A 15845-nucleotide genomic window follows, 5' to 3' on the forward strand; every position below is an offset into this window, starting at 1 on the left:
CGATCAGATCAAGCCAGTTGATCCAACATACACCGACAGGGATATTTTCCACGGTTGCTTTCTTGAAATATACTGGATCACTAACTTATTAACTATTAACTATTAAGTAACAATAGAGGTGATAAAAACTAAATAAAGACACAGTCCCACCTGTAAGGGCCACTGAGACTTACAGATTTTACTCTGTTTAACGCCAGACGATTTTACTCGTCAATGGGGAACCCTTCAGGAGCGAAAGGGTTAAGGTCGACTTTAAATCTTTCATTTATTTTACAGTGAGTGTCGGATCGCCCTCTCGCTAAAATTTCAAAATGATCCCATTTTAAACTGTGACCAGTTGATGTAACATGGTCCGCAAAAGCCGACGTATGATGGCCATTAATTAGTGCTTTAAAGTGCTCAGTTTTTCTGTCATGCAATCGTCTTTTTTCCGATTTTTGGGACTGCAATGATTTTTATATCGGAAAAGCTACAAGACGATTGCATGACTAAAAACTGAGCACTTTAAAGCATTAATTAATGGCCACCATACGTAGGCTCTTCCGGACCATGTTACATCAACTGGTCATAGCAAGAGAAAATGAGGGGACAGAGAAGGAGGCTCCCGGTCCAGCCCTTGGGATATGTCATGTCCACGAAAGTTATTTTTAGACGAGCGGAAGTCTTCCGAGACGTCCGCATGCAGGCCAACCTCGGTCCGATGTTTGAAAGAAAATATATATTCATCAGCCTTCCACGCGCGCCATCATTTTCTCTTTTCACTAAGAACCTGAGAACGAGGCAAGACTGCATGCGGACGTCTCAGAAGACAGACTTTCGCTAGAACAAAGACTTCCGCTCGTCTAAAAATAACTTTCGTGGACATAACATATCCCGGCCAACGCCTTGAGCCTCCCTCTCTGTCCCCTCATTTTCTCTTGGTCATAGTTTAAAATGGGATCATTTTGAAATTTTAGTAAAAAGGGCAATCCCACACTCACTGTAAAATAAAGGAGACACTGTTGATCAAAGATTTAAAGCCGACCTTAAATGAATATGTCAGCAGCGATAAGCTGGGTCTTAATTAGTTTTTGTCACCTCTATTGTTGCTTTCTTGAAAACTCTTTGTTTCTCCACACAGCATTAAAAGCAAGGTGAACACATCATAACACCAAACTCGGTGTGGCCATTACGTCACTCATGCGCACAACCATTTTACCTGGTTCACGGGCAGCCATGGACAGCTGGTTCGGTCCTGTTAGGCCTCATCGACATGGCATAGCCAATTTTACCAGGAGGATGTTATTCCGTTCATTAGCCACGACTTGCCTGGCTGTCACACGCGTGATGCGTGATACCACGCGTGTAATTCTGTGACAAGGATTCAATGAACACGAAAACGAGGCATTCGTTCTTCTCTTCCTCCAACATGGTGGTTGCACGCGACACGTGTCGATCTTTCGCGTTTTTCGCTTCTGCTTTAGTTGTTTTTCTTGGTTGCTTTCATTTCACCGAAGCAGGAGGAAAAACTCTTGTCCTTCTCGACAACGCAAACACAAAGGAAACTCACTCTATCTTTTTTAATTCGCTGAAAGGTAATGGTGCATTTGTGCCAAATTTGCTAGTGAAAACCTACTGTAGCTCACATGAGAAAGAAGATTGGGTTGATTTCAATGCTATTATCGTGTAATTTTCGTTGGGTTCTGTTGCCTGTTTGGGTAGAAGACTTCGCTTTTGCATGAGAAAGCTTACTTGAACACACGAAAGCGTTATTTAACCTAAAGCTTTGATTCTTAGTTGTTGTACATGAAGCAAAAAAAACTAAAATAGGATCGTAAAAAAAATTAAGACAAGAAGTACTAATCATATACGGTAATTTTGAACACTTTGCGGTTGTGGGTTTAGATAGCAACACAAGTATAAATGTTAAGAGGAGGCAGCATTGACAAAGCGTAGTGTAGTTGAATTTTGACATTCTGATAAAATGTTGCAGTTTTTCGTTTGTGCCATGTTTAAGTCAAAGAAGAATCGTAGTTTTGTGTTCTGTTGCAAAGTAAACAGAAAGTTTGGAAGCAATATCTTTTGATGTATATGGAAATGTGGTGGTTCAATTTTTTTCTAGTTCACAATTTTTAAAAACCAGTGTTTGGTTTTTCTTTGTTTCATATCATGATAATGAGTCTTGGATGAAGAAAAACTAAAATTATTGAACTAGTTTGAAAGATTTTAACCCATTCAATCCTCAGGTGCTCCTAGTTGATGAGTTGAAATAGTCTGGTGTAAGACAGAGTGAAACATGTTGCAGTTAAAGGGGCAGTGTCATGCCATTCGTCAAACTTGGTTTAAACACAAAGACATATTTGCATCAAAGAAGACCAAAAATAACGCTCTAGTTTTGTTGCCAATTGACCATTTTCACATTCCCTATGATACACTTTGTTTGCCCCCCAAATTTTGCTTAAAGGGGCTAGGTCACACTATTTTAGGTAATTTTGTTTAAGTTTGTTAATTATGAGCTCCAAATGTCAAATTGGCAGAGCAAGAGTCTTTCATTTGCAAAATCACGGCCACATAACAACTGAGAGTGATTTTCTAGCTTTGTAAATGACGTTTTGATATAGACTGATATAAATTTGAAAAAAGGTGGGCCAATGTTTTTCAAATTTTACCCAAAGTCAATCCATTTTAATCCTGTCCAGTTTTGTCCATCCATGTCCCTTCTTGGCTTCCCTGTGTTTTGTTAGAGTTCTTATATAGTTTTGAACAGTTATTTTGATATTTTAGTTAATTCTATGGCCATTCGATCAGTGCTGAAATTGCCTAAAATTGCGTGACCTGGCCCCTTTAAGCTATTGTTTTCAAAATGCTCTTGGGACACTGCATATTCCCAAGAGCATTTGAAAACAATGACTTATGCAAAATTTGGGAGGCAAACAAACTGTATTATAAGGAATGTGAAAATGGTCAATAACCACAAAAGTGCATTGAACTATTCTTTGTTGTTTGCACGCAAGGATGGAGGGGATAGACATGGACTGAAACTTGAAAAAACTGGCCATTTTTTTTTTACGTTTGGAGACAGGTCTTCAGAAAGTTGCCAAAAATTAAATATGTATAGCTCTTTGCACCATAAATGCATTTCAGATCTTAGTGGGTTATCAGAAATGTTGTATGTGCGAGCTACAGTGTTACTTTAGGTTTTTATTCAGCTTTGACCTAAAAACAGCAATTGTATCATGACAGTTCCCCTTTTAAGGGTGCATTCCGGAATAGGAATACGTAGAGTGATGATTTAAAACGGTATGTTTCACATTTTGAAGCAACAAGGATAACAAAGATAACATTTTAGCAGGTTTTTGGACAATTTCTTTGTAAATGTACATAAAAACGAAGGATTTCTAACTTCTATTCCATGTATTCCTATTCCGGAATACGGTAAATCGAACACACGCTGTCTCACTCCTAGGAATCAATTATTGGTTAAACCAACAAAAAAAAAAATGGTGTTCTTCCAGCTACCTGGGGAATGAAGGACTATTTTATAATAAAACAGATCTGTTTGAGACTATATTTGATCTCCATCTTATACATTTTTAAATATAGAAAGGGGATTTGAGCTTGTTTTCCGCTCTGCTGATGATGCCAGCCTTAGTCTTGTGAAGTATGGAGAATTCTTGTACCAGCATCTTATCATCTTTTCACCATCTGTTGAAGGTCAGTTTTGCTGTCTGTCAATAATGTTGTTACTGACATAGACGATCAAAAACAGCAATAATAAAATTTATTGTTATTCACTGCCTGAGAGATCTGTATTAAAAACATTTCCTGGGTTCTTGAATACAGTGGGCACGGTGTATTCTTATACAGGTCACCCCAGGCCAATGCGTGGTATTATAATTTTTTGTTGCTTAATTATTAGTCAACCCACTTTGAGATAAGATCAGTGTTGTTTTGTTATTGATGTTCCTATTTCTTACACTTACATGTACTTGTTTACATGCAACACAATTTTTTTTTCTGATTTTAGAATTTGGTGGTTCATTGAATGTGCGTGCTATTACTGACTTCATTGATGGAGGAGGAAATGTTTTGGTTGCTGCAAGCTCTTCTATTGGTAAGTTAGTCATTAAAGATCAGATTCAAACCCTCCTCACTGCCTGGCAAGGTCAATTTTATAATTTAAAAAAGAAATCTATTTCTTTCATTGACCGCCTACATTTATTTTAGATGTTTTCTTTTTCTGTATGACAGAACAGTGGAAGAAAAGAAGGATCTTCATGAATAAGTGGGGTGGTAACCACAATAGACAGCATAATGGCTTGTGCAAAATAGGGTCAGCTGTTTGAGGTGGCACAATTGTCTCTCCAGATCTTGAACGAAGTCTCGACTCCTCCATTAATTTTATTACAGAATTGAAATGTTACAATTTACATTTGTACAAAAGTTACAATGTAAAGCATACGATTTTGACTGTAGGTGACCCAATCCGTGAACTCGGAAGTGAATGTGGTGTGGAATTTGACGAGGAGAAGACTTCTGTGATTGACCACATTAACCATGATGTCTCGGACTTGGATCAGGTAATATATAATATGCAATTATTTATTCATTTGCATGCCACTCTATAGTGGTCAGGTTTCTCAAGCTGTTGTGCTGATGTTGATGTTGATGATAATAATAATAATAGCAATAACAATAACAATAGCAATAATACTGGTAATAATAATTTTATTTTTGTGATTGACCAAGAGGATAACTATTTCACATGTATACTTTAAGATGACATTGTGACCTTAATCAAGCTGTTGGTTTGGTTTTGTAGTTGATCACTGGGTGGGTGGGCAGGCTATGAAGCTTGGGGTCTTGTATCTACAAAATGACACTTAAATAGAATTATAAATGAAATTCCCGAAAAATTACGTACATGTACTATGATTCGCATAAACTAAAAGTTCAAGTCTAAAAGAACTAAGAACTGACGACAGTACATGTAATTACAATTACCGGTACCGGTATATGTGAAAAATGTAGATAAAAATATACCTAATCATAGTCGCTAAATCTGTAGTGGAAATTGATGTAGAGTGAAAATTACTGTAGCATTTAAGAACCTGCATTGTCTTTCAACTTGGTTGGTTAAGATTTGCCATTCGCGTCTACAATATTATTCCATAGCGCTGCATCTCTGCATCGGATCGAAATTCAGGTGGCTTCATCACAAATCGAATTGTGTTTGTTACCAACAGTATGACATAAAATAAGAAAGAAATAATTATTAATTTACATGTTCAGCTTGCAAAGAAAAGATCCCTTACTACATGTAGCTTGAGGCTAGTGGATTTTTTCACTTGCCTGACAGGCTAGCGAAAGTTTTTTGGGGAAGTGTGTGCTCATAAGAAATTTCTTTGGGCCAGTGAAAATGACTTTCAGGCTAGTACATCCTGGATACAGGGAAATTGAATTTATTTGCACCCTGTATGCCCTGTATTTACATGTATAGCAAAAAAGTAAATGTAACTAAATTTCAAGGTAAGGATAGTGGCAGTCTTGACAGGAATAATGATTACCGATTGCTTTTATAGTAGAACTCAAAAAAAATGTTTTCACTGTTTTTCACAGCATACTCTAATAGTTGCAGAACCTTCAAATGTTATCAAAGCCAACACCATAACAGGCCATCCAATCACAAATCCTCTTCTTTATCAAGGCGTTGGGTAAGTTTAAGGAAAGCTCTTCCACCCCCCCCCCCCCCACCCCCCTAACAAAATACTTAGGATGCATTCGTTTGACCATATTTTCGGAGATTCACATTAAAATGGTGGAACACCTGCTTATAATGGCATTTTAAACTTATCTTTATTATCCTTGTTGCTTCAAAATGCTAGACATACTGCTTTAAATCATTACTCCACGTATTCTTATTCCGGAAATAAGGGTCAATTGAATGCACCCTTAATTTACAGGAAAGAGGACAAAAATCATAAGTGCTTTAGTTTCTTGGAGAATCTGGAAAAAGTTTGGTTTGTTTTCTGCACTAATGACAGTTAATATGTATCGTAGTCTTTATGTTGACACCACAAATATTTTTGTGGTGAAAATGTTTTGAAATGACTGAAGCAATGCAGTTCCTTTTGGGTACATGGCTTTTTTTACAGGATGACTGCTGATCCTGATAATCCTTTGGTTTTGGAGGTGCTGACAGCATCGTCAACAGCATATTCCTACTATCCTGATGTAAAGATTTCTGAGGTAGTTTGATGTTGGTTTGCTTGAGGTTACAAGCATGTCTTTTGCACAATTCTAATATTAAACAAGGTTATGGATAGTACATTGTATTAATAATGGTGATATGGAACTGGGGTGTAATTCTTCCATAAGTGAAGTTCCCGTTTGTCTATTTGTAAGTTAGAGTACTGTTTGCAGAGCAAGTGAGCAGCAACATTAAATACATGTAGTGTATTAGACTTTGAAGCTAAATAATATATTGTGCAAATTCTCAATTTTTTTGCGGAATTTTTACTGTAATGCATCACACTTTTGAGCAGAATACACTGTGCAGCAACCATGGTGCATTGGTCTGACATAACATGTAATTTGTCAAATGAAAAATTGAACTTCATGTACATTTAGAACATTATTTTAACTTACATTTTCACTTTTTAAATCCAGCACATTTTTCCCACCAAGGACGTCCACATTTATTTCCAGGACATAACACATGATGCCTATGATAAAGTTGAATACTGTACTTTGTCTTTTGGACATCCGGACAAAGGATTTTTGAAAGTTATGCAATGATGAAATAACTCCTAGCCTCAAATTACCTTAAGTTATTTTTACCTTGTCATCTTGAAAACTTTGTTCTTTTATGCTCATGCAAAAATGAGATTTGCCACAGTTTCACATCTTTGGGCCAGACTGGTACTATTTATCTGAGGCTTGGGCGTGGTCCAAATTAATGGAAAGCTATTTTGGTTTACCGGTAATTTGTGTTAGGATTCAAATCTTATCAAACCAGTTAAGTTTTGTTTGTTTTTCACATTATTGCAATAATAACAAGGATATGCTGGATAGTTCAGCCAGTTATTTTGTAACTAACACTCAAAGATACTTTGTTATTTTTTCAGTATCCCCATGCCGTTGGCAAAAGCACTCTTTTGATTGCTGGTCTTCAGGCGAGGAATAATGCACGAGTCGTGTTTTCAGGCTCACTGGATTTCTTCAGTGATGAGTATGTGAATATGTTTCTTGCAGCTTGAATTTTTATTTTTTTTAGTGACTAAAACTGTTTATTCAAATTTCATCATTGAAACGACAATAATTACATATTATGAGTACATGCCCAATTACACTGGAAAACAATGGTATTTTGTGCTGGTCGAGTGCATCGTTGTCAAGCAAAAGGTGAAAACGAAGAGTGAGAGTTTTTAGTGTCTTTCCCCAGTTTCCAGTAGTTCTCTTTGTTTTCACCTGGCTCACTCCAGACCTTTAGGTTGACGACCATTCATCCGACCAGTGCAAAAATACATCTGTTTTGCAGTCTAATGTGCAATACACTGCTTACAACTTTTTAAAACATTGAAGGAACTACTCAAACTATAGCACCTCACAAAATAAAGTGGTTTGCACCGTTCAGACTGTTGCATGAGTTATGGCATAAATGTATTTAAAATACCTAACCTAATTTTTAAAAGTACTGGCACTCAGTTAACTAATATTTTAGGGGTGGTTGGTGGATGATTCAACCAGAAAAGAGAGGAACATGTTTGAGAAAGTTTACATTGTACATGTTTCAATTACACTGTATTTATTAAGGTGGCTCAAACACTTCCAAGAAACCATGTCATTTTGAGGGATATATTGACTCTACAACCCTTCATCACCCCAAACAGCTATGTTGTGCTATCAAATCTGAAACAACAATGATTTAAAATTAATGTGCTCAACTATGTGAAGTTATAGCAATAGGAGTGCTACCGGTATTTAAAAGCAGCCTATTATCCATAGCCTGCTTGCAGGGTTCTCCCTTTTAGTAGTTTTCACCACAACAGGTAGGGGACCTTTTCAAACTGGGAAAGCATTTGGTTAATGTTGGACGTTCTGCAAAGGATAAGCCACCTCTGAGCATTTGCAGGCGGCAATAAGTGCTCTTACAAGCGATAAATTTTACTGGTTACCGCCTGATAAGGAGAACCCTGTGCTTGTGTACTTAGCTAATTTTTTTTCTGTACTGAAAAACAAAAGGGCATCTACGCAGTTGCATTTTGTAGTTGGCCTGCATAGCAAGTTTTTCTCTGGGGTTTTGGTAATAATGAATAATAAATAATAAATAAGAAAGGCCAATAAAAGAGGTTTTCAATGTTTTGAAAGCAAAACAGCACTATTTTCTATTGGGGTGCAGGGCTGGCATAGTGGTGAGGGCACTTGCTTTCCACCAATGTGCTCTGGGTTCATTTCCCAGACTCATGTCATATGTGGGTTGAGTTTCGTGGTTCTCTACTCTGCTCCAAAAGGTTTTACTCCAGGTACAGTGTACTCCGTTTTTCCCCTCTCCTCAAAAACCAACAACAATTTGATTTGCGTTAAATTGTTGATTTCAGTTTGCAGTGCCCCAATTAGTGCTCCAGCACTAGAGTACTACATGTATACACCCAAATAAAGTTTCTTTCCTTTTCTAGGAAAAATAAGGCATGATCCAAAATTGGTTTGCTCTTTCATTGTTGTTTACAATGCCAAAAGCCTTGGGTTTTCTTTTTCTTTCCTCCCAATGCCACTGAAATTCAGACTTGCCACATGGATATACAGCTGTAGGCCACATTTGTTTAAAATCCAAGGAATGATTTTTGGGAATATTTGATTAGTACTCTATAGATCAATAAGTGATCTCAAATAATTAATGCCAAACTTGACTTATTGCCCATCATAGCATCCCCCTTTCTTCACTGCTTTATCTTCATACTGAACTACACGGCTCACTTTGACTTTGATTTCTTTTTTAAAGGTTCTTCAGCAGGTCTGTGCAGAGTTCCAAAGCTGGCTCAAAACTGTGAGTGCCTCTTCGTTTTCCAAGATAATTTATACCAAAGAGGTTTTTTTGACATGAGAGTAAAATCTATAGAATTTGAACTTGGACTTGACAATGTCATTATTTTTTGGTTGCTTGTTTCTTCCATATTAACTTTGTATAACCCATGGACTCCTGAACCATGCTCATTGACAAGTAAAATTGTCTAGCATTAGACAGAGTAAAATCTATCAAGTCTCACTCCAAGGAGTCAGTTGGTTACTGGTACTTTTTCAGACAAGAAGTGTGGAAATTGCTAAAATGAAAAAGTGACTAAAAATAATTATTACTGTTAAGAAACAGAAATGTACTATTATTTCTTTTAATTTAAGGTATTCAAAATCTGGTAACCAGGACCTGGCGATTGCATTGAGTGAGTGGGTATTCAAGGAGCACGGTGTCCTCCGTGTTGGAGAGGTTAAACATCACCGTGTTGGAGAAGCAGCACCTCCAGTTGCTTACACCGTCGAGGAGGATGTGGTAAGTCTCGTGTTTCATATGACTTTGAAAAATAAATGTGAAAACAGAACATAAACAAAAATGCAAAACATTTAACCCATTGACTCCCGGGGGGTTCCCCATTGACAAGTAAAAGTGTCTGGAGTTAGACAGAGTAAAAAAGTATGGCCGGTTTAGGCCTGATTGGGAGTCAAAGGTTTAATTGGCTTATTGAACAAAAACAAATGAGCGCGAATTTTCATTGGCTTAGCAAATGCAGATGCAAACAATGTCATCTCTCCATGGAACTTTCTGGAAAGCGATCGCCATTTCGCTTTGACGTCATTTAAAATTCAGTAATGTGATTGGCAATCAAACTTTTTACTGCCTATATTTAGGAGTTTCTGAGGGAGGAATAAGGAGAAGGTTTGTTTTAATCTTGCCAACTATTGGTCTGTGAAACAAACTGCGAACACTTTTTCAAGGTGGTGCGAAAATCGCTCTATGTAGTTCATCCATATCATTAGAAGTTATTACAAGTAAAAGCAATTCATTGGCTGAAGGAGAAAACGTTTCCTTGTGAGTAGTAGCATTGTATCAAAATGTATAACAGCTGGGATGAAAAGAGAATAAAAACTGTTTGAGTATGTTATTGTCAAATTAAATTCTTAAATGCCTTAAATCAAAATCACTCTTTCCATGTCTACAGTGATTGTCATGCAAACTCACATTCCACAGACATTCTGCAGGTCAAATAAACAAGAAAAAATTTCACCAGTCAACCATAATAATTATTCTTACTCACAAAGACCAGGTCAACTTCTCTACCTGCATTGAAAAGAATCCACGGTAATTTCCTCGCAACGGAAAGAAAAACAACTGGTAGAAAACTCTTGTTATCTTTATCATTGCGATCGATCAGCAAAAAATGTACTTTCATCAGCTTGTTTGTGTTGAAATTTCCACAGTGCTGTGCTCAGAAATTTTGCCCAGTGATAGAAAAGATGAACTTTATAAAATCACAACTTAGTTTTCACATGATGTCGAAATCTTTTAGTCATCGAGTGTAAGTGTACATTCGGAAACACTACTTTAATTTTGCTGATTGGTAAACATGTAGATTATATCAGCTAGTCTATGTCTGTTGATTTCACTGATAGCCTCTTTCTTCTCTTGTAATTTATTCATGCAATTTTTCGCTCCACTTTTCTTTTCAAAAATTATATCTGTATGAACAGTAAAGAAGCGGAAGCTGCCTGCGTGAGAGGGAAAACAAAGTTGAAAAGCCTTTTTAAATCCTCATGTCATTTAACAGCCGCACAGGAAAATAACTGGGTGAAACATGTAAATATACAGGTCTGTTGGAAGCGTGCTTGAATTTCAACAAATGAGCCCCAAAACCAGCAAGAATTTGTGACGCTGATGAATAATAAAGCAGTTTCTATTTCCAAAGCAATGGAATTACCTGGTGATAAATAACCTCGTCTGGGAGAGTGAATTTTTGACTTTGCAGAAAGAATGGTCAACCTCAACAGTTGGACAATTGTGATCTTTGTGTTGAATTCGCACATTTATTGTCAACTTTTATAACACTTGAAAGAAAAAAAACTAACAAACAAAATGACAATCCCTTGTTTTGCCGTCATTTTTCCACAGATTTATCCAGTTGTTAGTAACGCGCAAGGTAACTTGACCACAGGCAGCTGTGGAAATCAATGTCACTTTCGATTTTTGTGATTTACTTGTGCGGCCAAACGAACAATAGAAAAATTGAACGTAGCAAAGTTCTCCCAAAAGGTTTTTCGCCAATGGTAATTTTTATTTCGCGGCACAAAATTTCTTTTTTTTATGTCGCAAATTTTGTTACTGGTGGCAATTTTTTAATTCTTGATTGACATTTACTTTTGCATCAATAGTTGATTGCATAAAGCAGGCTAACAAATCTGTTCCATGCTTAGTTTTCGGCCCTATGTTTCTGGACAGGGATTAACTTCAGTGAACCTTCCTTGTGGAAACTGTCATTCGCTCAGAGTACCCGCTAAAATTTGCTGTGAAAAAGAAGTTGAATTAATTTTCATGTCAGCCTGGAAGCCAATGTTTCTCAATTCCCATTTATTTTCTTTAATCTTTCTGGGTTTAGTATTTTACGTATTACGTCCTGGAAAACAAAACACAGCTCAGTTGACAGTTATGGACTTTACTGCACTACCAGGCGTACCCAATGCGTACCTATTTTTGGAGTAACAATCTCATGATGGTCAGCTTTAGAAAGTAATAGCATTCAATGCAAAAACTGACGCACTTTAACTGATAAATTAATTTTGTAGTTGTTTAGGTACATGACTTGTATGAAAAGATTAGCATTATTAGGTTTAAATAGGCAAAAGAGAAGTTGTGCCTAAGAGGACAACCTCTGAAAAATTTGGTGTTAACCAGCAGCTGACTGTCAACAAGTTTCCCACTTGCATGACAGTGTCACTGTATGTATGCATGCATGTGATTTGTATGGTAGTAAAGTTGTACTCAAACCATTCCCAGAACAAAATTTATAGTTTGAAATCTCTGTGTTATCCAACTGGGAGAAATTAATTTTTTACATTAATCTTGTCTGCAGGTATACAGTATTAGGATTGAGGAGCTGGTAAATGGAAACTGGGAGTCATTCAACGGAATGGATGTTCAGCTAGAATTTTTCAGGATTGACCCGTTCATCAGAATAACACTCAACAAATCAAATGGTGTGCAATTTTGTTAGTGCATGTAAACTATTTTTTACTCTGCATTATTTTATCATCATGGTCTTTGTTGTGTTGTCATTATCATCATTAATTATTGGCATTTTTGTTTTCTCTGTGTATGGCAGATGGTCTCTTTGTGGCAAGGTTCAAGCTCCCTGATGTGTATGGTGTCTTCCAGTTCAAGGTGGAATATAATCGTGTTGGTTTCACTTATCTACATAGCAAAACTCAGGTGATTATAAATCAGTAGTTGTGTGGCTTGAAATTACACATTGATCTATACTGTTTATTTTCTACCCAGGAAAATCACCAAGGAAAACCTTAATCTGCTCATTAAAGGGGCAGAGGACTTCACACTATTTTAGTCAAAATTCAAAACTCTGAGACCAAAAAATAATGCTGTGGTTTTGTTGCCCTGACGCTATTCTTAGTTTCTTGCAGCCAAGGATGGCAGGGATGGAAATGGATTGAAACTTGAAAAAATTGGCTGTTTTTTCTTTTTTTCAAGTTTGGAGACGTTCTCTCAAAGTCGGCAAAAGTTAAATGCGAATACATGTAGCTCTTTGTGCCATATTTCTTATCATTTCAGTGACTGTCAGGAATGTTATACCTGTGATCTACAGTACTCATTTAGATTTTTTACCCAGTTTTGACCCAACAAAAAAAAATTCCGCAATCTGGCCCTTAAACCTTTTCACTCTCAAGATCTAAAAGTCATCATCCTGAGGATTTGTGTTATCTCCTACAACAGCTGATAATTGGAATTGTGAGTAGAACTTGCATACTCAGGGGTGTCAATAAATTTGAAAGTAGAAAGCTTATAACTGAAAGTACATGTAGGCAACCATGAAAGTGAGCTTTGCACACTTGACTGAGGACAGAAAAATATTCTTTCTCGGATGGCATGTTGTTTTGCCACCTTAAGTGCGAGACTAGGATCTAATCAGTTAAATGTTCCAAGCAATCCACTGCATTCGTACAAATGATCTGGTGCAAGCAGTTTTGTCATGATTTGTTGTTTAATCTTCGTAAATATTTAATATGCCGTCAATTCAACTCAAAACGGGGAGAAGAATGCTTTTAAATTAAATTTATTCAATGTTAATTTAACAAGTGTAAGATTTTTCATCCTGACTGGTGGTAAAATGAGACAAATTAAAGTAGCCGGCTGAAGATGGCTAAGTAGCTGCCGGTTTTAGCTGGCTTCCGTCTACCAGCCCATATTGACACCTCTGATACTGTTTCATCCTGGGAGTTAAAGGGTTACACTAACTTTATGCAGCAAGGATTAACCCATTGACACTTCAAATGTCCTAGGACGTAGGACACCCCCAGTCTGCGTTAGGCAGACTAAAAACTGTTGTCTAACTCCCACTGGTTCTCTGTTCATGACATGTAATTGTGACAAACAGCAATGCTTGCTTCAGAAGCATTAGTTTTGTAAAATTGTCAACAAATTGACCCCAGATTATTCTCAAAATTTCTAAGTTCCACTGTGAATAAGCATGTTTCAATGTTAATCTTGAGTTAAAGTACTGTATAACTCTCCAGTATCACTTCCAGTGGTTGTTTGTTCCAGTGTTTCACACTGGTATATATATTTTTTGCTTTTCTAAGATTTTGCAGGAAAAACCTGCCACTGTTACATGTATGTATGGACTCTGTTCTGGTCTTGTGCTATATGTACCAGCAGTATGCTTGTATTTTGCTTGTAGCTCAGGTACAATCATCTGACAATAATTATTACATGTCTGATGTGCAGAATGTGTCCACCATAACGACACATGTCACTACTTCATTGTATCTACTGTAGCACCAGAATGCTTTCTGGCATTACAGCAAACACAAGATATCAAGCCACGAGATGCTGCCACGTGACAGATTTCCATCAAAACTAGAGGCCTGGAATGAGAAATATTCCCAGGAGAGCACAGGATATTTTTGCCCTGAGGGGAATATAAAAATAATAAAATGCCCTGTACATGCTTTCAAGTTCACCCTTTTGTTTGTTTGTTTGTTTTTCAGGTATCTGTACGTCCTAAGGAGCACACACAATACGAACGTTTTATCCCATCGGCCTATCCTTATTATGCAAGTGCATTTTCTATGATGTTAGGGTTGTTTATTTTCAGTTTAGTGTTCCTGCATCATAGAGATGAAGTAAAGAGCAAAGCTGAATAGCCAGCTTTAAAGCAAGGTGGTCAAAGCCCCAATTTAGCACGTTTATAATTTTTGTATTGGTGCTTTTTTAATGAATTAAAATTAATGTAGCTGTGTTGTTGTCTTTGAACACTTTGTTTTGATTTTATTTTAAAGTTATCACTGGGATTTTTTTTGGAGGGGAGGGGGGTGGCAGGGAATGTCAAAAATAGTGGGAAAAATTGAGCTTTCTTCAAAGTTTCGAACTTTTGAAAAGAGTGTCACTTTTGCAGCTCCAACATTCTTCATTATAATTCATCTCCCCTTAGAGCCTTTCTGAGGTATTTTACAGTACGGTGGATAGCATTGATTCAAGGCATTCTCTGATTGGCTACTCAAAACTCCAAATGCTACTACTACATGTATTCACCTCTGAGCCACTCACATGGGATTTGCCACTTTGCAGCTCGGTTAATATACCGTAATTGGATGATAAAAGTCCTGTGCTATGGAAAAGTGGTCCTCTTAAAAAGATGAAGTACTTTATTGCAAAAGGCATTCTCTGATTGGCTACTCAAAACTCCAAATGCTACTACTACATGTATTCACCTCTGAGCCACTCACATGGGATTTGCCACTTTGCAGCTCGGTTAAATATACCGTAATTGGATGATAAAAGTCCTTTGCTATGGAAAAGTGGTCCTCTTAAAAAGATGAAGTACTTTATTGCATCTTAAAAGCAATTTTTTTTGACAAGTTTGACACTGTTTTTGTACCATAAATTTTCACCATAATTGTGTAGAAAATGTTATCTCTGTGCCCATTTTTGTGTAACACTCCAATGGCTTGCACCCAACAGGATAAAAATTAACTTTGACAAACCCTACGAGGATTGGGATAAAAACAATAATCGGAAGTTTTGCGATTTTGCCAGTAATAGGCAGCCTTAACTCATTGACACCTCAAATGCCCTAGGAAGACCCCAGTTGACAAGTAAATCTTCTGGCCTTAAACACAGTAAAATCTGTTTAGTCTCACTCCCACGGGTCAATGGGTTAAAACATGTCACTTGTGTCCAGGATTGAAAGTGTTCGCAAACATTTGGAAGCAAAGAGAAACTGCAAAAGTCACAACAAAATCCTTGCGAGCTTTGTGATGAAATTTAAATTTTCATGTCTGGGCATATCTTTGGAATATTGGAGGAAGAGAATATTGGATATTGAAAACAGAAAGAAACTTTGCCCACTGTCAAAACCAGGCCTGAGTTGTTCAAAAGGTGGATAATAGGGTCTTTTAGATCGGAAGATGAGGACGACTAAGAGTATGAGTTTTCTGTACTGAGCATGTGTACAAGGTTTGGAGGCCGACATTTTTTTGGCAAAAATCGTACTTGTCCTCCGATCTAAAGGTCCCTAAGACTATCCACTGGATAAATCACTATACAGAAGATAAACACAAACAAAACGAAGAATAAGCTACTTATCCAG

At 37.0% G+C, this 15845-nt stretch overlaps 1 protein-coding gene across 1 annotated transcript; it reads left to right on the plus strand.

Moving 5' to 3' along the window:
• Window positions 1–1391: 1391 nt before the first annotated feature.
• On the plus strand, window positions 1392–14509 carry LOC137997557 (dolichyl-diphosphooligosaccharide--protein glycosyltransferase 48 kDa subunit-like). Its single transcript, XM_068843621.1, has 12 exons — window positions 1392–1574; window positions 3583–3693; window positions 4007–4093; window positions 4456–4559; window positions 5599–5693; window positions 6135–6228; window positions 7107–7210; window positions 8981–9025; window positions 9376–9523; window positions 12096–12219; window positions 12345–12451; window positions 14245–14509. Exons 1-12 carry the CDS (start codon window positions 1409–1411, stop codon window positions 14398–14400), a joined length of 1341 nt encoding a protein of 446 aa, XP_068699722.1. The 5' UTR covers window positions 1392–1408; the 3' UTR covers window positions 14401–14509.
• Window positions 14510–15845: the final 1336 nt, after the last annotated feature.

This window comes from Montipora foliosa, chromosome 3 (genome assembly GCF_036669935.1).
Source record: "Montipora foliosa isolate CH-2021 chromosome 3, ASM3666993v2, whole genome shotgun sequence".
Classification (NCBI taxonomy): Eukaryota; Metazoa; Cnidaria; class Anthozoa; order Scleractinia; family Acroporidae; genus Montipora; species Montipora foliosa.